Below are 20,852 nucleotides of genomic sequence, written 5' to 3'. Positions count from 1 at the left end.
AAATAAATCCCGGGGTTTACATGCTCAAGTGATGCTAGAGATCAGGGACAGGCTGTAGCTGCCGTGACTGTATCCTTCTTTCCTGCCACCACCACAGTGGCTGTCCTGTTTCAGGTCACAAGAGAGGGAAGTAGCCCCATGGTCTTTTCGGATGGCAGACAACCTCAGGCACCCCACTGGAGGCTGGTGGTGGCCATTGCAGATCAATAGCAGCTGGCCTTCCTGGAAAGGATACAGCTTCACCTGGCAAAAAGAGGCTTTTCTGACACAACTCAGACCCAGGTGCCATGTGCAGAGCTCACAGAGACGACTGCTCCCTCCTCACCTTGCCCCATCACCTTGGAGTGGTGGAGCAGCGATGTACTCAGTGATGTACCTGTTCTAGGGTAGCTTTTTATTTCCCACTTTTAGCTGACAGAACAAAAGTTTCTAAAGGGAATCAGGCCAAAGTCTGGTTGAATGCTGTAGTCCTCATATCTGCAACATTTGGCCATGCTGAAGCATGACCAAATTTTGCTCTGTTACGTATGTAACTGACAGGCTAGGATGCTCCAGGGCAGGTGATGGAAAAGCCTGGATAAATAGGCAAGCCTTATGAAATTACCTCCTCCTCATCAATTTTCTCAGGGTGACACTTATAGATCAGATAGAAAATGAATGAGGTGTCATGGAAACTCATCAGCTGTGGTTTCCTGACACTTTGGGCTGGCATATATTATCCTGTCCATTTGGGCGAACTGTTACATCTGTTGTGAGCAGTGGAAAAACCCATTCCTGATGTGAGTCACCCTTTGTCTGTGGCTGGTGCTTCCCAGAGCACTAGGAGAGCGCAGTGTATGAGCCCATCTGTCTCCTTTTATCCATCTGGCTCTCCTCCCCTTGCAAGCTTTTGTTTCCATGGAGCAACTAATGGGCAGCATTACATTACCACCTGCTCCAGGCTGCCCAATAGGGAGTGGATTTTGGCTGTCTGGCACACAGGCACCTGGGCTCCCCAGCTGGGGTCAGCATGGTGAGGCAGACACCATAGGGTTTAACGTGCATTGCTGTGTCAGGCATGAGAGGTGGTGGCTGGGGAGATGATGCCTGTCTTCTTCAGTCACTCCTGGTGGAGGAGCAGGGCAGTGAGAGCTGCCTAACCTTCTTTATAGCATCTGAATCCAAGTTTGTCTGTGAGGGTGTCACAATGAAGTGCAGGTGCTCCTGCAGATAGTAGGTCTTTGACTGAGCTGAGCTGCCAGGCTGGACATAGCTAGCAGAGAACATCTATAGGGATAGGCTCTTCCCCAAGCACAGGACTTGATTCCAGCCTGTTGACTACAATGAAAGTGACGGTAGCAAAGGTAGAGGATCAGACATTAAAATCAGGCTTCTAAAAATTCCTTTTATTTCCACAAAGGCTCTCAAAACCAAACCTGAAGTTGTTACCCAGAAGGCAGGGGGATATGCAGCAGCATGAGGGGTAGGATGTATTCCAGCTCACTGCATAGGGAACAAATGGCTTTGGTCTGCTCTCCTCTCATGCCTTGAAATCTACAGATACTAACAGAGAAGACGCAGGCTGCCTGGCATGTCAGTGAGAGCCTGAGTGAGAAGGTGGAAGCTGTATGTCTGGAAGAGTGCCTGAGGTTCCTGGAGAGGTAGGAAGGATGCTGTTTCCTCCTTGGCAACTTCCTCAGTGCTCAAAAGAAAGAAATCCTGATAAAGCAACTGGTGGTGCACTGTTCACCTGGACCTGCCATTGCCCTTCTTCGGTTTGATGGCTGTTTCCCATCCAGCTGTTACTGAAGAGGCAGCATTTCACTGCTCTTCATGTGCTCAGCATTTGCGGTTGGAGTAAAGCTGAGGGAACAAAGTGCACCTGGACTTGTCTTGACAGGTTAAAGCCTTGGGGGATGTTCTGGAGAGGCTCAGACCTAAAAACAACCAGAAAGAGGGGCAGCCATATGGCCACTGTCCAGGCTTGGTCCTGCTGTAGATCCCGTTTCGGGGAGTGAAACTGTGCATGCTGAAGACAAATACTCATGGAATGTTTCTTCCATTTGCTGCTGATCTGATGCTGTCAGATGTGTAATGAAGCACACCAGTTAAAGATGTGTCTTCCTGTTTTAATTTAGCTATGAAAATGAAGTAAGAAACTTTCTCCAGCTTGATGGCTGCCCAGAGATCTACAGTGGCTTATCGATCCTGGAGAACTGCTGCATTCTCAGGTTAGAAACCAGGCCCTAGTAGCATGGGAAGTGAAATTAATTTTCTGCAGTCTGATTCCTTCTAACTCTGCTATGGGGTCAGCCTTGCCTCCTTGGAGCTGGTCATCCAGCTCCATGCACACCAGCCCTTAAGCATGAAGGGAACCAGCTGCAGTCAGCAAGACCCTTCAGTGCTGTCCCAGGAGAGGGAGACTCAGGTAGGGGCTGTATCTGTGGCCAGGGCCACGATTGCTGCATTGGCAGCATCATGCTGCTGCATCTTGCCTGCTCCCAGGCCCTGCAGGTGCAGGAGCCGTTTCCTGTGCTCCACCATCCTACTCTTCCTGGTGCCCACGACACTGAGGCAGGCAGCAATGCTGTGTTGCATGTGGGAACATTATTCTGGCCAACCCTGCCATGTGTTGTTGTGTGATTCCTTTCCCTGGCCTCATTCTTCTTCATTAAGAAAGCCTCATAAACATTGCACTGAGATGCATGTGCTGGTGCACTTCAGGGTAAGCCCAAGCTTAAGTGCTTTGAAACCTAGCTGAACATGACAGGCTTTCCCTGGGGTTGCTAGGAAGGTGGGAAGCAATAATGAGCAGAAGGATGGGGGAGGCTGTTTGCACCTATGAGCTAATTTCAGGAGTGCTTGCAGCAATGAAGAAAACAAGGCTGTTTCTCTTCCTCCTGTGTAAAATTATCCAGGGATCTCTGGAGTCAGCAAAATGCCCAAATCCAGCATACTTGACATCAGAGCCTTGTGCTGAGTTTTGTTTGTTGTATTTCCATGGTGCTGGTCCTGAATCCTAGACTGAATACTTATGAGGCTCTTTTATGTAATTCTTTACAGTGATACTGAGAATGAAGTTACACAATGAGTTTTTCCAGAAAGTAAAATGTCCAGTTTCAAGCTGGTGACCATTTTAACCAGGATTTCCTGACTTGAGGGTTGTTCTGATGGAAGATAATTGCTTGTCTTGTATTTGTAGGTGTCAGAGGCACACAGGATGTTCATCCAGCCCTGTTTATCAAGGCCCCCTTATGCCTACTGCTTTCTGAAATACTGACTTTTTATCTAAACTCACTAGTGATGGATACAAGTGGCATCTGTGTGCAGTGAGCTTTTGTGTCCTTCTGGCAGTATCTTAATGAGAGCCATCCAAAAGATGGGTACACATATGCAAGCCACTGAGCTAGTCCTGGACCTGAGCACGTGTCTATTCAATTTAATGATGTTTTGGTTACAGTAGGAAGAGTTTCGATCTGAGAGAACAGCCTGATTTCATTGATTTCATCTGATCAGTACTTTCTATGTACTTTTTTTAACAGGGCTGTGTGGCGTAAGCTAACATACATTTACAGTGCCAGCACTGGTCAAGATGTTAAGGTAAATGGATTTCTAGACAGGATGGAAGATGAGATTACTGAGCATTTTCTGCAGACAGTGGCTTCTAAAGTCAAGGTATGGGAAACCCACATTAATACTGAATATTTTCAGACTGTAAGGCAGACACGCACTTCACTCTCATGTCCTCATTTGGAAGGACTGAAACCATAGTTTGATCTTCAGGCCCAGTGCCCTCCTCTGCCTTGTCTGAAGCTGTATATTGACAGCTTCATCTTTTCCACTTTTTGGAATCCCAGTTCCACTGTTGGTAGTATTTGCTGTTGTGCTACAAATGGGCACCTCATGGTGTTCCCGAGCACCCAGACCCCAAGGGTTGAACTTCACCTGATACCTACTCATCCCCAGCGGCTGGGCATCTTCCCAGGGCAGTGATAACTCACAGAACCCAAGGCTGAGGTGGGTAGTCAGGATGTAGATAGAGAAGGCTGATCAGAAATATACCCGTCCCCTGGGATAAGTTCCGCTCCCTTCATACTTTCTAATATTAGACTATTGGCCCAGACACCCATATTCGTATCTGATGCTCCACGTCTAAATTGCACACAATTGCAGGCTCCTAATAGCATGTGGTTGTGTATGCTTCCTTGAGAAGCTCCCCTGAGCATCTTCAGGCTCATTGCACAGGCTCCCTCAAGCATGCTGAAGGCAGGAAAAAAAAATGGCAAAAGAAACTCTGGCTACACTGTGCAGCTTTGGTCTCCAGAGCTCATTGCCAGCCTGTCCCATTGGCCCACATGTCAAGGTGGGAGTTGGAGGTGGGCAACCCTGGGAAGGAACAGGAGACCCAGGTCTCAGGCTTTCAGTCCTTCTCTGACTGTGTCAATGTTGGCTTTGAATTTATGCCCTGCCTACCTTCTAAATGATCTCTGTACTTTCCCACTGCATAAGAGGCAACAGCCATGCTGGCAGCAGGGTGTCAGAGCAGAAGGGTGCAGAATGGCTGGTTCTTGCTCCACTCCCCATCCAGAGGGGCACATTTTACACAGTTCCCAGATTACACCTATTGTAACCCATTTTTTATACTTTTCAGTCTTCCAGGTTTGGTCTTAAGAACGTAACACATCCTTCCTAAGTTCGAATTGTTTCTTTCTTTAATGTTTTCTTTTCTTTGAAATGAAGGCACAGGATGCTGCAGCTCATGGGGGAGTCTGTTTCCGAAAGCAGAAAAAGCAAAAGCACAATAGTCCATGTTTGCTGTCTTTGTGGTGTCTGTACATGTGCACCCTTCGACTCTGTCTGCCCCTTTTCCTCAGGGAACACTGAAGGAGCACTTCAAAAAGTGTGACAGCAGTTTTCACCACATCCTTGAATCCTTAAAGCAAAGTTTTTTGGTATTTGGGAAGAAAAAAACAGGCACATATGAGGTAAGAAATAAGTAAGAAGGTAAGAACAAGATATTACTCAAGAAATTACCAAAACTAGTCCTTGAACCTCTGGATGGCACAGTATTGGAACATTAATCCAAACTACAGTTTTGTCTGTTTTTAAAAGAGCTTTTAAAGTGGTGTCAGTCCAGTTCCTCTATCCAACAGAGTTGGATATCGTCTTTAATCTGTAATCTCAGCAGAGAAACCAAGTGAAGAGGTGTGGAAAATGAATGTATCTCCCAAATAGAGAAGGGAGCATTGGGCCATCTCCGATTCTGCCATTGCCCCAGTAATATTGGAAATCTTCTCAGCTTTTAATGTGCTTTAACGTTTGTTATAAGGAGTATTTATGCCTTTGATGGAGAGTGGACACACAGAGAAGGGAAAGGGCCAGATTCCCAAAAGACATAGTCTCTCAGGCAAAGGGTTGGGAAAGAACAAGTTCACAGGGTACTTGAGTTTTTTCACCCTTAAGGTAGCCTAAAAAATTTTTCTAGAGTCTCACAGCACCCTTGAGTCTGTCTCTTTGATAATGAGATTGGTACCTGGGGTACTCTCTTTTCCACACAGGTTGGATTTGCTGCTGCTACCTGTGCCGCACATGTCCCCTAAGCACTGGACTCTCAGGTCTGCAGAGTCTTTGTCAGTGCTGATTTTAATTAATATTTTGATATGTGGAAAAAGGTAATGGAACAGAAAAAAAAAAAAAATAGAAGCTATCCTTTTGTTGTTCGTATCCTGACATTATGTAAGATTATGACAGATCACTGGACATTATGTCACATTAATGCTGGGGCAAACAGCAGCTTGGTAGTGGAGCACTGTGCCAGAGCTGTCCGTCTCTTGCTTTGTCTGTTTTGGACAGGGCTGGGGATTTCCTGTACCTTTGGACTGCAGCCTAACACTGCTTTGTTTTCAGCTGCTAATGAAACGTGGTTTATATGCAGCAGCCCATCTCCCCTTAGAAACCTCACTCTCCCTTTTGGGCACTGCATGATCTTGGCAATGGGGTTTCTCAGCAGGTAGTGGATGGCTCAGAGATGTCCAGGTGACTTCTCTGTGCCCAGCCACAACTGTGTGCCCAAAGGTATTGCCCTAGGCCGTGTCTGCTGGGGGATGATCCAGGGAGGCTGGATCTGGCTTTGTCTATAGACCAAGCTGTCCCCAGGTGATGTGTTTGTTAGCTAAGGCAAGTGTTGCTGCTGCTCTGGAGTGTCAGTGACCTTTGGGTCAGCTAACTGGTCCTATTGCTTTTGGTTGGATGACTCCACACTTACCACCAATGTTTATGTCATCCACATGCAGCTTGGAGATACTCCATGTATTAGACAAGGCATTTTAAAGGAATACTTAAGCAAAGAAACGGGACAGCCAGCTGCATGGACAGAATATCCACTGTCTACACTGGTCAGAGCCCTACAGGTATGATTTGGTGCTTGCTCAGTAAAGGGAAGTTAATCTATGTGTTTTTGCTCCGGAGCAGGCTCTTGTCAAGGCTGTCAACGCCATCATTATTGCAGAGTATGTGCAGGCCCTCCTGACCACTTCCAGGAAACTGTCTTCTGTGCAGAGGAGGAGGATTGTCAGCAAGATGGAAGAAGACCATAGGATGCTGCAAGACATCTTTAAAGAATGCTTAGTAAGTCTTTGATATGGTTACAGTTTTGCTCTCTGTCATCAAGAACAGTACCAGCAGAGGAAAAGGCTCTGAAAGCAACAGAAAAGCTTACAGGGTCTTACCACAGTGGCATCCAGCTTCACAGAAATGACAGTCAGATGTGCTGATGGCCCTTCTGATCTGCCAGAAGCTGTTAGTTTATAGTTTTGAAATGTATGACTAGAGGAGACAAGTTTCGCACTCCTGCCACTGACATAAGAATGAGGCGAATTCCTCTGAGCTGGTGTGACAGCTCCAAAGCTGTCAGCTCCCCCAGGCAAGCCTTGGTACATGGCATAGGGGTGCAGATGAGGAAGAGCTGTGTCTCTGCCAGTACTTCCCTTTGAGCCTCTGGACTGATAAACCAGATTAGATGCCCCACATCTTCACCTTCTCCGTGTGTTGCCCTGTGTGACTGCTCCTCCCTGGACATGGTGTTTGCGTTGTTGCCCTTCCGTCCAGCCTCCTCCCTGCTCCCGCAGGCCCTTCCCAGCCTCTCAGAGCTGAGCTGATTGATGCATGAGCCATTTTCCTGTGCTGCAGCATTTCCTCATGGGTGGAAACATGATGATGCTGTTGTGGTTGGTGATGGCTGCACAGGGAGGCATGAGTCTTCCTGCAGGGGAAAACTCACCATTAGGAGGTAAAGATGTATTGCAGAAGGGACAGATGGGGTGTAAAAGTCAAAGAAAACTTGCGGGAAAATGTTAGGTCTAACTTGTAGAAAAAACTTTGGAAGCTTAAAAAAGTCTCTTTGCTTAATTCATAATCTGGTGTAATTGGCAGTGCTGCACATAGCATCTGTGGATGCCACCAGGCTGTCACATGGGTCCGTTGATTACCCAAGGGCAAGGACTACAATGCCAGCAGCATCCCCCCCCTGCAGCCACTCAACCCAGCCAGAAAATCACTGCAGTGCAATGTGCCCTGGCACAGCCCTTTTATAAATGCAGGCTGAGAGTGCCCACGTAGCGCCTCATAAGAGGCTGGACTGAGCACCACACTAATGGTTGCAAAATCAGTCTGGTAACAGGACTCAAATGTGACAGAGGAGATAAAAGAATACAGCTTTACTGTTTTTTTATACTTTCAAAAATCCCGAGTCATTTTCATAACTCATGAATTTAAGTGCTAGGGACTGGAAATCTATTTTTGCCCATTTGAGTGCCCCTGCAAGTCATTTGTCAACAATTCTTACTTTGTCCAAAGAATAAAATGAAATTGAAATGATCATCTGTAGGCTCCTTTAAAAAGCTGTCAGACTCATTACAATTAATGCATTAGTTTCATGGTGGAAAGCTGGAAGCTGCCAGTGCTTTTAGCTGAAGACCCACCTCTCCTGGAGTGATCAATCACAGATGAGTCAATGCTTTGAGCAATTGAACCACTGGGAATAGCAGGAGGATTCTCTAATCTTAACTCTGAAGTTTACCAGTAATGCTGCGCTCAGCATCAGCTTTGGATGTAATGTGCAAGGAAAGCTGGTCTACTAAACCCCTAGCTTCAGCTTGGGTGGAAAAAGTCTTCATCTAGTTAGCACTACTTCCCATGCGTCCCCAGCCTGTTTGCTTTCTTACTTGAAGTGGGAGGCTTGATTTGCAGGGGACTGCCTGATCCTCACTCAAATGAGGTACATGGTTATGCATGCAAAATATGTACTCTGCTATGGACAGAATTTATCGTGCAGTTGCTGCACAGGCTGCACCTGCTCCCTGCCCTGCTCTGCCCTCTCTTCAGGCTCTTCCTTCCCCTCCGTCCTCAAACACATTAGGTAATACCTTGCTTCTCTCTGATGAGCAGTATGTGTCAGAGGCACTTAAGTACTGCTGACAAGACACCTCTTTGTTGTCCTTTTAGATTGCAAACTGTTTACCTCTGACCTTGCCTGTCTATATAGTGCTTAATGAAATCTGACAACTTCAAATTAATTAGCATTTTGTAATAGTGAGCTTGCCAAGTATGAAGCTGTGCAGTATCGGTGCCTTAGGAGCTGAGTGCAGCTTGTGCGGTGTGCAGAGCTAGACGTGCTGCGTGTCTGCAGTGCAGAGGAAGAGAGAGAACAATGTCTTTGGATATTGTTATTAATATTTTCAATTTATATTAAGTGCAGAGGTAAGCCCCACAGAGAATATGGCCTGCTGTTTCTAATGCCCCATGGAGATCAGGGGAGCCTGGGCTTCTCCTGCCCCAGTTTGGCAGCCTGTTCTCCAGGTTTGCTTTGTCACAGAGTCTCTGTTGACGTGATGGCATCAATAATTCAGGAAAGCAATTTAATCGCATTACTGCACCAATGAAAAACGTGGGCAAGACCTGAAGCTCTCTCTCGGCAGTTCATCTGCATTCTGCTTTATCCAGCTTTGCTAAAAATGCTGTATGTTTCTTGGTGAGGCTTTCTTCTGTGTGCTCCAGTTTAAACAGAGCTGACCATATGCATCTACCATCCATGTCATATCCTTTATGGAGTCCAGCCCTGCTTCCCATTTTTTCTGTTTTGCTGATAGAGGATCTGGTCCCCTCACTCTCTCTCCAAGGTCGATTTTCTGTCCCTGGGCTTACTCCAGGGCAGCAGAAATGCCAGAGTGTCTGGCCAACAGAGCTTGTTTTCACATAGGTACAGGGCTGTGCTTACTTCTGGAAGCAAAACACTTCCCAAAGGACAAAAGGGCCTTGAGAGGACAGGCAGTGTAGGGAATAATATGGAACATTTGCCTGCTTTGCCACAGGAAATGCAGGAGGGGATCCTGCGCTGCAGAAGGTAGTCACCCAGCCCTGGAAGAAGTTTGTGGCTACACCCCAGTTTCTTTTCTCCTATTCTAGAGGGAAATCAGGCTTCTATACATGCAGACAGGCCTGCAAAGCTCCTAACCCATGCAGCAAGATCCTCAGTCTAATGCGAGTCCAGCTTTTAACATGTGTGCAGCTTTCCTTGCCCTGAGCACACCTTTACTTCTCTCCCCAGGGTCCTGCAGCTGGTCACCTCAAGGATCCTATACAAGCAATTTTAGAGCTTATTCAAGCTTCTGATTCTGAGAGGATGAAAATAGCCCTTTTGCCTATTCTCAGAGAATTTCCTGATCTAAGGTAAGGTGTTTTATTGGTTTGACTTCTGCAGTTCCTTGCATGATTACTTGCCACCAGAAGACCTACAGCAATATTAGTCCTGTGATACATTTAGCAGTGTGCTCAGCCAGGCACAATGTTTACCTTTGAATGTACTCAGTGCTGCCTATTTGCAGATGCTGATTAACATGGTTTATAACATTGACAGACATTAACCGGTGGAGTTGAGTTGTCCTTCTGTAAAGGTGAAGGCTTGATCAAATGGTTGTCAACAAAGCAGGAGCGCTGTGGAAAAATACTACCTGAATGGACAATTTACAGGCACATGTGTGCCACATATAGGTTTCAAGAGCATCCTTAACTCAGGCATTTCATAACTTCCAAGTATTTGGCATTTGGCTTTAATACTTCACCAACCCTTTTCTAGGTATAACTATTTCCACGAAATTCTAGGTGTATTCAGCAAGAATATATACTTCCATTCCCACAGGAAACTGTTAACAGAAAGGAAACCCAGTATTTATTAGAGAAGGTGAGATCTTAGTAACTGCATTTGTTCCAAAGTCTGTGGTTTCTTACACCTATTTTTTGTTCTGATGTCTTGTGCTGGTGACTGTGTTTTTCCAACTGTCGTGGTTTAAACCCAGTCAGGTAATTCGTTCGCTCACTTCCCCCCCTTTCTTGCCCTCCCCCTGCTCTCGGAGGGACGGAGAGGAGAATCGAAAAGAATGCAACTCCCACGGGTTGAGATAAGAACAGTTTAGTAACTAAGGTATAACACAGATCACTACTGCTACCGCCAATGATAATAATGATAAAGGAAATAACAAGGGAAGAGAATACATCATCTCACCACCAGCCGACCGATAACTCGCCCCCCAGGCCCAACCAAGCTCCAACCCTGCAGTCCCCCAGCCCTTCCGGCTAACTCCCAGTTACATCCTCGGCATGACGTGCTGTGGTATGGAATACTCTTTGGTGTTTGGGTCAGGTGTCTGTGTTTTGGCTTCCAGAGCATGAGGCTCACAAAGTCAAACCTATTATCAGCTCTGTTCCCAGCTGAAAGTCTCTCACCAGCTACCAAGTGACTGCTACAGGATGATTACAGTGTGCAGGATGCTGTGAAGGTCAAAAGTGTGAATAGCTTCAAATGGGAAGCAGACAATTTGTGGTAGATAATTATTTCAGTGCCTATTCAACATGACAGGCATGGTGTAACCCCCAGTAAAGGAATTCCCTAAACTGCAAACTGCCAGAAGCAAAACCCCAAGAAACACAGAGATCATGTTATGCTTCATCTGGTTTCTGTATTCTTTTCCTACTTTTGAAGATGCTATTGAGTAAAAGCTGCTTATGTGATAGAGTATAGCAATTCTTATTCTCTTGCATATATATACACACATATATATAACTATATATTTATATATAGTTATATAGCAAGTGGGCATAGAAAGTACTCAGAAGATTATTTTGATCCAGATCTCAGAGGAGGTCATCCTGGTGTGAGTAGATGCACAGTTCTTGATTTCAGCAGGTTCCTGTATGTTTAAAATTGTTTGGCTTGGATACAATTGCCCTGTTTGTTAACCAGACTAAAATGTGTGGCCACACTCAGCAAAGCAATGCTATGTAGAGCAAAAGTCTTAGAACCTTCCAGATGAACAAAATGTAGCTCCGTTTGAAAAGATATAAAAAATGCTTCCAAATGGTCAAATGCAATCTTTTTCTAGGAGAAACCTAAACTGAAGATTCCTTCAATTTCATGGGGATGCTGTGGGCACTAGGCTTGGCACTCATGAACTCAGCCATATCTCACAGAGCTTTTGTGATATGGCCTCCTCCTTGTTAGGTGTCCAGTAGGTGTCAAAAAGCAGCTCAGCAGTTTCCAATCTTTGGTCTGGTCCAGCAAAACTGAGTGTTAGAAAGCAAGATTTTTTCCTTGACTCGTTCACTGACCTGCCTTCTTAACCTTTTGGAAAGGAAGGAACATCTGAATGCAGTGCTGAACATCAAAGTTTCGCTCAACCGAGAAGACAGAGCTGCTCTCTTGGAGGCATTTCATGATAATTGCAGGGACTCAAAACCAGGAGTGAACTTGCTTTTTGCAGATATAGAATTGAAACCTGGAAAATATGGACTCTGCGCCTGCCTCTGCTGTTAGCAAAGGTAGGTGTGTGAGTGTAAGCATGCTTGTGTGTAACACGCATACCTGTGCAGGCATAGGCATTCCTGCTTACAGGGAGGTGGAATGACTGTGTCTGTAGCAGCACCTCCCAAGGTCCTCATTGCTGTATACACTGGTTCTACTTCCCTCTCTCTGCCTGCAGATTTCTATGTCATGAAGCATCATGTTGTAGGCAGTGCAGGATGCTGAATGCTTAGATGTGTGATTCAGGTTACAGCAGGGACAGAGAAGATGACAGGGCTCCCTGTCCCTTGCTCCCGTCTGTGTGCCTCCACAGCAAGGTCTCTTCACAGCATCCCTTCCTTCCCAGCTCTTACCATGTGTGCATGGGCAGGGTCTCCCCGGCAAACGCTGCTGCCTCCTGGCAGGGCGTGCTGTCGGATTTTCTCCTCAGTGGTCTTTCTGCTTCCCTGGTGCTGAGGGAGGGATGTGCGAGCCTCACTGCAGCCCCCTCCACGACAGCTGCATTAATTAAGCTGGGCTTGCTCCTGTTCAGGTGACTGTGCTGCAAGCACCAGAGGTGAGCGTGTTCCCTTCATGCGGGCAGCAACAGCCGGTGGCAGAAAGGAGGAGGGATCAAAGTCAGAGGGATGACTGTCACTATAAGGTCTTTAATCCTCTGGCATGAATTGCCAGGGCATATTTGGATCACCTGCAATCACCTCTTGGTTTCCCAAGTGATTCCTTCTCAGTCACAAATTGGGCTTTTTTTCTGGGGGGGCGGGAGCAAGGGGGTTAGGGGATAAGCTGCAGCAGATCTTGAAACTAAGCTGGTCCTGAGGATTTAAAAATACTTCTTAGTGGAGAACATGCAGCTGTTTGCTTCACTTTGAATAATCTGCAACTTCGTTTTAGTCCAAATTTGCCCAGCTCCAGCTAAGAGCCAGAGAATCTTGTGTTATCTTTGCCAGGCCAGAACCTTCAGCTACCAGAAATAGTTCCCCCTTGGTTAATATTTACAGATTGTTGCCAGTCACCTTCTGTTAGATAAACTGACTAGACCGAGTATCTCAGGTTGAGAAGCACAATCCCTTTCCACCTCTTCCTCTGCTCTCTGGTGTCACCATTTATTTATAGCTCCCCATATTGATGGATGAGGGATGAGTTATGCTGAGCTCTGACCTGAGGCCTCCAGGTACAAGCAGGCAGCAGGCTACCATGGTCTCAAGGAGAGAAAGCAATTAGAGAAACTATTAATAAGGACACAGCTTTCCCTTCCTAATCAAGACTGATTGGGATATAATGAACTCGCTATCAGCCACCTCCTTTTATACCCTCCTTTAATCAGGAATTACCCATGGCATCACCTTCACTTTAGAAGAGGTATTCAGGAACGTCTTTTAAAACACTGTAAATCAGATAATCTCCTATTTGCTGAAATCCCCTGGGTAAATAGGCTCTCAATCCCAGAAAACCTGGCTGAGTCTGCAGTGTAGCGGAAGCACGTGTGTGGCACAGGTTGGCAGCTTCATCCAGGCTCGGGGATAGCAGTAGTGTTGAAAGCAGTTCTGGGATGTGCTCAAAGGAAGGTCACCTTCCTCCTTCCATCCCAGCCCTGTGATTTTGCTGTTCCACTCTGGGGTGACCTGCAGGTACATTGGGGATCCTCTGCTTTCTCCCAGACAGGGACACAGTAGCTGCTCACATTTGTCCCTTCTGTATGTGGAAGTGGGAAACCTTTGGAAAAGTGTTGTCTTTAACTGTTTCATGTTAGCATGAAATGACCTCCCAGAAGAGGAGTGAGCTGGTTTGGCTGGCGTGGGCAGGAAGCAGCAGGGATGCTGCCCACAGCTGTGGGCCCATTGATTACGTTAGCTGGCATAGCCCAAGAACTGGGGATTTTCAGCAGGTAAATGTTGATACAGCTACATGCAAGACCCTGTGCATAGAAGCAGTGCTGTCTCTTGCACATATTCTGCTGAGCACTTAATTACCCAGCATTTTTCTTATTTTCCCTCAGGCCTGCTGTGAGAAACGTGAAGTTTCACTCCATGTGCAGTGTCTGCAGTCACAGCTCCTTGAAATCTTCAGTGACCCATGCAGCCTGATGTACAGAGAAACCTGACAGCTATGGAAGACAATTCCTGCACTTCTGCAGGAAAATCAAGAGGCCCAAATCCTAATCTTCTATGCAGAGTCCATGTGGAAGGTGAATGGAATATGGCAGAAAGATATTCTTAGCTGAGTCCTGCTAGTTATTCCCAGGATGTGGTGGGTGGTGAGTGGAGGAGGAGGATGGTCCCCCCTTGATAGATTTCTCTCTGCTTCCATCCCTTGTTTCATGCACTCTCATGTAAAACTAGGGACTGCTGCAGCACAGTGTCATGGCAGATGACATGGCAACACAACCTTCACCAGCAACCCGGGACCCTCTGTTAGGGAATCCTGCCTAGCCCATAGTTCTGGTGGTGCCTGCAGGTTTGGGCACCTAGATCCACACCCCCAAAGCCCTGCACCAGCGGGCTGCAGACAGAGCTGCCTCTTTTCTTGCTCCCCACACACGAAGGCTGTGACCTCCTTTGGGGGCACCTTGCCATGGCACTGGCTGTGGGATGAAGAACTCTTCCCATATGAGTTTTATAGCACTGGAGCAGAGTCTTGCATTGATTTTTATACCTCAGTTACTGGAAATTTCCTTTTGGAGAGGGAGGGGAAAGCCTCACAGGCAGCAGGCAGTGAAAGGAGATGTTTTTCCCAGCCTCTGGGTAAGGTTTGTGCTGTTTTCAGATGTAAATAGGCAGTTCTCCTGGGAAAACACTGACTTTTCTTCCCAGTTATCTATGGATTGGTCACAACCTCCAAGCTGGATTTGGTTCAAGGTCCTTGTTTGCTATTGTGTTAATGTAGGCCATTACTGCTCCTCTCTGGCCATGTAAACAAGCAACAAAGCTCTCCTACCTCAGCAATGCCACTGCTTTTCTGGGCAGCCATTCCCCCTCAAATCTGCTTCCCTAACAAGAAAAGGGGCAACATGTCCAGGGAGTCTCTGTGGGCTTTTGGGGCACCATGAGAGGGCAACAAGAGCTGTCCTGTGCCCTTCCTGATTGCATGCCTGCCCCAAAGGCCCTGCTGCCGTGTCCTTTGCAGTTTATAGCTGTCCATTGCTGCTTCAGTGACACCTTTGCTGGACATGGGGAGCTGGTGGAGCTGCAGCCTGGCTGTGGGATGTGAGTCGGGCTGTGGAGCTGGGTGGACCCTGCCTTCCAAGGGTGCCAACTCTGCCGTGCACCCTCCTCTACCACCCATGGCACATTCAAGAGTAGGAGGGATGATGGAGTCCCCTGCGACAGTGGGGTCAGAGTCAGCTTCTGCCAATGGGAATTTCAAGCAATGAACCCTCGAGAGAAAATAAAAGCTCCTTTGACATTTCAATCATTTAAAATAATGCCACAGCACGTGAATGGCTCCTGCCACATACATGTCTCTGTCTGTGTAACATTTCTGCCATTTGACATTCATGGTCAGATGAGGGTATGTTCTGCTTACAAGCAGTGGTTGGTAACCATAGGGAATGCTGGGCTTGGCACTACTGACCTGAAATGAGATGGATGAGGACCAGCCTCGTGCTATCATGACTGCTGCTGTGCCTATCCTCCCTGGCTGGGCAGGGGATGGGCAGCACTTTCTACTGTGTGTGTGTGTGTGCAGAGGAGCGCTGTTTTCAGTAAGGTTTCTTAGCAACAAGTTTCTGCACCCTGTGTGTAGCATCCAGTCATGAAGAGACTGAGTACAGACTTGAATTTGCCCAGGAGGTTTAGCACTGGCGGCACATGAGGTTTTCCAGAGCCAGAGGGTCCAGGGACATTGGCTGGGATGGACATCTGGGTGATGGGGAGATGCCACCTGGTGTGGAGGCAGATGGTGTGGGAGGGATGTCCTCATCCACCTGCAGGTCGTGTGGGGAGAACAGATGGTGTGTGTGGAGGCTCCGGGTGGGTCCCTGGGTGGGGAGGTGGTGGCCGAGGGGATGCTGGGTCCCTTTCTATGCTATCTGGGGTGATCAGAAGGAGAGGGAGGCTATGGGGAAGGAAGATGAGGGATTTCCCTTCTTTGGGGGGATTTTAAGCCGCTCCACTGTGTGCCCTGACCTTCCCAAGCTGACCCAGCCTCCTCCTTCCTAGCCTTCACCCTAAACTGGGGTTAAAGTGCTCGGGTGGGATTTGTGCTGCTCTCTGAAGAGGGATGGGAAGCAGGGTCACACTCAGGATCCTTCTGCAGGATTATCTTGTGGCCTCAGGATGTGGGCAGGAGCAGCACTGCTTTTGCCCTCAGCCTGCCATAGAGCCATGCTGAGCATTTCCTACTTGCCTTTATGTCCAGAGGCTCCACCATTGCAAGCAGAACAGCATCGTTCAGAGCTCAGCAACCAGAGGCTCCCTGCACAAAGACCCCCTCCCATCCTGGGTTTCACTGGGATCCCCTTGGTGTCAGGGTCATGCCACTGCCATGCTCACCCGTCACCTGGATGTGCACTGGGCAGCACGGAGTGACACACTGCTCCTGGTGGTTTGATGCTCCAGCTTTTTTGGGAGCTGCTTTCTGTCCATCACCCCTCTGGCTGTGCACCAGGCCAACAGGTTGTGTGGTGAGCAATGATTTGTCACCCATGTTCCCCACACTGCTTGGGGCCAGGGTTTGGCTGGGTGCTTTGAAGTACTGCGTGCGGCAGAGCCTCACCAGCCTTCCTGTCATCTGAGCTCCTGTCTTGGAGGGTCACCTTCAGTGCTCGGTACTGAGGACAGAGGAAAACAGACACTTCTTAACTATGCTGCAAGGTCTGAGGAAAGACCTGACATTTGCTGAGCTGCCACCTGAGCTTCCCAGGTTTACTTAGTGGCTCTGCCAAACATGTGTGACAGTGAATGGAAGGCTTAATGGTGAAAAAAACAGGTAATACTGAGGACCTGGGACATGCTTGAGCTCTGCTGGATAGCAAATGAGGAGAATCAATGCTTAAAACTGTGAAACCTCAGAGAAGGCAAGCTGACTGCAAAATGTAATAAATTGTATTTTATTCCCTTTCATCCCCACTCCCAAGGGGAGCCTGTCCATTGTTGGAAACTCATACATTGATCCCAATAGTAACCAGAGCAACTTGCATCCACCTTTGGGGCTTTCCTGTCCCACTTCGTGCTCTGCCAGCACACAGCTGCGGAGCAACGCCTGGCCCCTGGGTGGGAATGGCAGCATGACAAAAGCCACAACAGGCAGTTCCCCCACGGGGAAACACCCAAAACCACCGCTGAAGGTTTGATTTTAATGCTTGAATATCTGCCTTAGCCCCAGCACGCCATGGTCCGTGCGGGACGGAGGAGAAGGCACCAGCATCTCTTGCTCTGCACCAAGGGCTGGGCTGGGTCCCCAGGTTTCCGCAGTGGCTCTGGGGACACACCGGGCAGGGAAGGTACACGCGTGGTGCCATCTAGTGGCACTGGGACACGGAAAGGGCCGTGGCTCTGTGTTTATTGTTTGTATTATTGTTATGGGGCATTACCGGGGTATATGCCTGTGTGGGACAGCAATGGTGTGGGCTGTGAGTGTCCCCTTTCTGGGGTGTGAGACTAGCAGGAAAACAGAAAGTTGATAATTCTGGTGTAAAGTAGGGTGCACAGCACATGTAGGTATTTCTGCCAGCAGAATAACTAGTGGTTTTGTGAGTATATTGTGAAAGAAAGTGGTGAGCAGAATCGTCAGGATATGTCTTGTGCTTTATAAAACGAGCTTGTGGGTGTAAGGAGGAGAGGTCCGGAGGCAGCACTGCAGGGCTAGACCCCAAGGAACTGATTTCTTCCCTCTCCACAGCAGTCAGGTTTCCTGCAGCAGTGAAGGGCTTTAGGAGAAGGTTTTAGTTGGCAGTCTGACCTAAGACCATATTGACAGCAGAAGATGAGTTCCTACCCTCACCCCCAGGTCTCTTCCCACTACCTCCATCATATTGGCTCTTGGAGTTGGCTCCACTTCTGTGACAGCCTGTGTCTGCCTCATGCAGCCTGTGTGGGGCCATTACATACTGCCCAGATGGGCTGTTCTAAAAGGGGTGCCAGTCTGCAAGCAGTTAAAATAAATGGCCTGGTTTAAAAGAACTGTTGGGAAAACCCCTGTGTTCAGGGCTGGGACAAAGCATTTGCAAGAGCTTTTGCAAGAGCAGACTGTTTGGAGTATTTTGTTGTACCATATCCTTGCAGAAGGATTGGAAAAAAAAAAATAGAACAAATCTTGCTTCACTGATGAGTGTCAGATCTTTTCCTTCACTGGTTTATACCCTCCAAACTTCTCCACACTGATCTTTTGTGCCTAACAAAATGGGCTTGTGCTATGCCAAATGATATCATTTTATTACACTCCAACTGCCCAGTACTGGGAAAGATCTGAATCTCCATTCCCAGCCACAAGCTGCAGCTCCTGCTGATGCTGCCATGTGATCCAATAGCCCATTTTGCTCCTGTCTGCCAGGGTCTCATCCAGCAGAACAAAACCTGGGAGGGAGAGCTGGATCTGCAAGGTGAAGGATGAGCCCATGCTGAGCTGGTTTTGCAGCCCACAAAGGAGCTGGGATAGCCTCTAAACATGAGTTCTTTGTTAAAAGCTTGTGGAAGGGGAAAAGCAGTTCTGTGCACAGGCTGCACTCTGCCTGATGCGAAGTACCCATGTATAGAGCATCATTGGCATTGCACAAGGCTGGATAGTGTGATTCTGCGACATATGTTAGCAGCCTCGCCCTTGCTTCATGGGTGACTACACACCAGAAATGCCCTGGTGTAGGTGACAGCACCCGCCTGTGCTTGCAGCTCTGGGCTGTGGCCACCAAGGGCACTCTTGTCGCCCCAGGTCTGAGCTGCTCCTTTCACCCACCGGTCTCCCCACTGCAGCTCCAGGCAGGGCTGTTTGGGCAGGGAAGCCAGGGCCTGGCTTGGCACTGGTCTGCTGGTGGGGCTGGTCTGCTGGTGGAACTGGGGAGGCTGGGGGCTGCCACCTGTCCTGGGTGCCTGGGCACAAGGCTAAAGCACAGGCTGCAATGGGCAGCACGCAGCCACAGCTGCAGCACTTGTCTGCAGCTTGGGCCTGTTCAGGGTAGGGGATGGGAAAGCGCCGACCCCTCTCCTATATTATACTGTGACCTGTCTATATGTAACTATACTGGGAGACAGCTCAGGCACTTGTGGGGTGGACGGACATCTCCTGGTGTGCCCCCACCCGTCAGCAGTTTGCATCCCTTGCATGTGCACTGATGCCTGCTGGGGCCCACTCAGCCAATACCCCATGTGCTTGTGGATGGGGGGTCTTGCTGTAAGCATGTTTCATGACCCTTTCATTATGAATCTTCTTTCACAGGTTGTCCAGGTGCTTGGGATTTGGCCCTGAGCTGGCTGACAGGACACACGGGTGTGGGCTCTGACAGTTCTCTTCTGGAGCAGCAGCATGAAGGGAATTGTAAAGACCCTCTGCTAAGGTGTGACCCTGGGCTTGGAATGCTGCAACCTTCCCTGTCAATAGGGTCTGGTTTTACCCCTTAGCCCTGTGCCAGCGCTGCCCTGACAGAGGGGCTGCTCGTTGTGGTCAGCTCTCAGGGCAGACTCCAGACACAGCCCTATGTGTAGTCACCTCGCTCCCCAAACCGAGGAGGTCTGATTGCCCCAGCCTGTAGCCAAGCTGCCTTGGGTCCCCCTTGGAATGCCTTTTCACCGCCGCTGAGGCACCCGTATCAAGCTGGGAGCTGCCACTAGATGGGGGTAAAACCTGCGGGAACCCAGCAGTGTGAGCTCGCAGTCCTGAAACCAACCGCGTGCTGGGCCGCATCACCGGCAGCGGGTCCAGCAGGTCGAGGTAGGGGGTTCTCCCCCTCTGCTCTGCTCTTGTGAGACCTCCTACTGCAGTACTGCATTTAGCTCTGGGGTCCGCAACAGAAGAAGGACCTGTTGGAGCGAGTCCAGAGGAAGCCACGAAGATGCTCAGAGGGCTGGAGCACCTCTGCTGTGGAGACGGGGCTGAGAGAGCTGGGCTTCTTCAGCCTGGAGAAGAGAAGGCTCCCGGTACACCTTAGGGCAGCTAAGGTCCAGAAGGAGCGTGGAGTTGGCAGCAAAGTTTGTTCATTCACAACGTACGAGGAATCCTTGAGCGAGTGAGTGGTTTCCAGATAGTGATGGGGGAAAATTTGCCATCACACAACCAGGGCTTGGTATCAAAGCCAGCATGGAGCTGAATTTCCCTGATGACAGCCATGCCTTGCCTTGTATTCCCTTAACTTGTTTGAGGGCCAACATCTTGCGTAGCCGCAGTCTTTCCTAAATTAAGCTATGCTGGTTCCTTCAGTCCTTGCTCAGACGCCACGTTTCTGGACTATCAGTCATTCTCTCTCTAGTGTTTTGGACTTTGGAATGCCAAAAGCTGACGCTGTACAGTAACTGAGTTCCGAGGATGGCAGCTGGAGAGGGGAGTTTCTCTCCATGTTTCCCAGGTGCCACTCCTATTTGCAAGTCACAGCTAGAAAGTATTCACAGTGTTGACACAACCTGTTCGTGGCCCTTCATTACTCCAGAGTGTTCGGTTTTTTGCAGACTCATGACTGGGCAGGCAGTTTCCTCCCTGTATTTGTGCAGTTGTTCAGTTCGGTGTCCTTGCTGTGTGCTCTTCTTGTCCTGGTTGAATGGCATCCTATCTATTTTTTTTCTAGATAACTCCAAGATCACATCCTGTCCCCCCCCGCCACCACACTTGCAGTCCCTGGATCTCTCGTGAACATCCTCTGCATTTCAGCATCCAAACCATGAATAAACCTGGCTTAGACTAGTCCCATGGACTCACACTCAACACCTTATGGAGTTTTGCTCTGATCATGGATCTCCATCCAGTTTCATGGCTGATCCCAGAAGCATTGTAAGAGGAGATCCCCAGCCCAAGTGCTGTATGCCCAGAGATCTGTAGCACTCCCCAGACTTGCACCAAGCCATGGCTAGCAGTGACACCCCTCCTGCTCCCCTGCCTT

At 48.5% G+C, this 20,852-nt stretch overlaps 1 protein-coding gene across 9 annotated transcripts in view; it reads left to right on the top strand.

Moving 5' to 3' along the window:
• LOC134168394 (uncharacterized) overlaps window positions 1-16,523 on the top strand; it is a 45,498-nt gene extending 28,975 nt beyond the window's left edge. For 4 of the 9 annotated variants that reach the window (XM_062628050.1, XM_062628045.1, XM_062628043.1 and 1 more), the window contains 8 exons: window positions 1,540-1,640; window positions 2,118-2,210; window positions 3,522-3,654; window positions 4,854-4,964; window positions 6,448-6,606; window positions 9,584-9,705; window positions 11,665-11,850; window positions 13,830-16,523. In XM_062628050.1, coding sequence (XP_062484034.1) covers window positions 1,540-1,640; window positions 2,118-2,210; window positions 3,522-3,654; window positions 4,854-4,964; window positions 6,448-6,606; window positions 9,584-9,705; window positions 11,665-11,845 — 900 coding nt within the window. In that variant the 3' untranslated portion in view covers window positions 11,846-11,850; window positions 13,830-16,523. Of the gene's footprint in view, window positions 1-1,539; window positions 1,641-2,117; window positions 2,211-3,521; window positions 3,655-4,853; window positions 4,965-6,447; window positions 6,607-9,583; window positions 9,706-9,860; window positions 10,308-10,891; window positions 11,387-11,664; window positions 11,851-13,829 lie in introns of those variants that run through there. The other 5 variants (XM_062628044.1, XM_062628047.1, XM_062628046.1 and 2 more) reach the window with 5 other exon arrangements.
• Window positions 16,524-20,852: the final 4,329 nt, after the last annotated feature.

The sequence above is a fragment of the Pezoporus occidentalis genome, unplaced genomic scaffold (assembly GCF_034315485.1).
Source record: "Pezoporus occidentalis ecotype Australia unplaced genomic scaffold, CSIRO_AGI_Poc_V1 ctg31, whole genome shotgun sequence".
In the NCBI taxonomy this organism is placed as follows: Eukaryota; Metazoa; Chordata; class Aves; order Psittaciformes; family Psittacidae; genus Pezoporus; species Pezoporus occidentalis.
The sequence above is the reverse complement of the archived record's forward strand: the minus strand, read 5'-3'. Positions and strand labels throughout refer to the sequence as shown.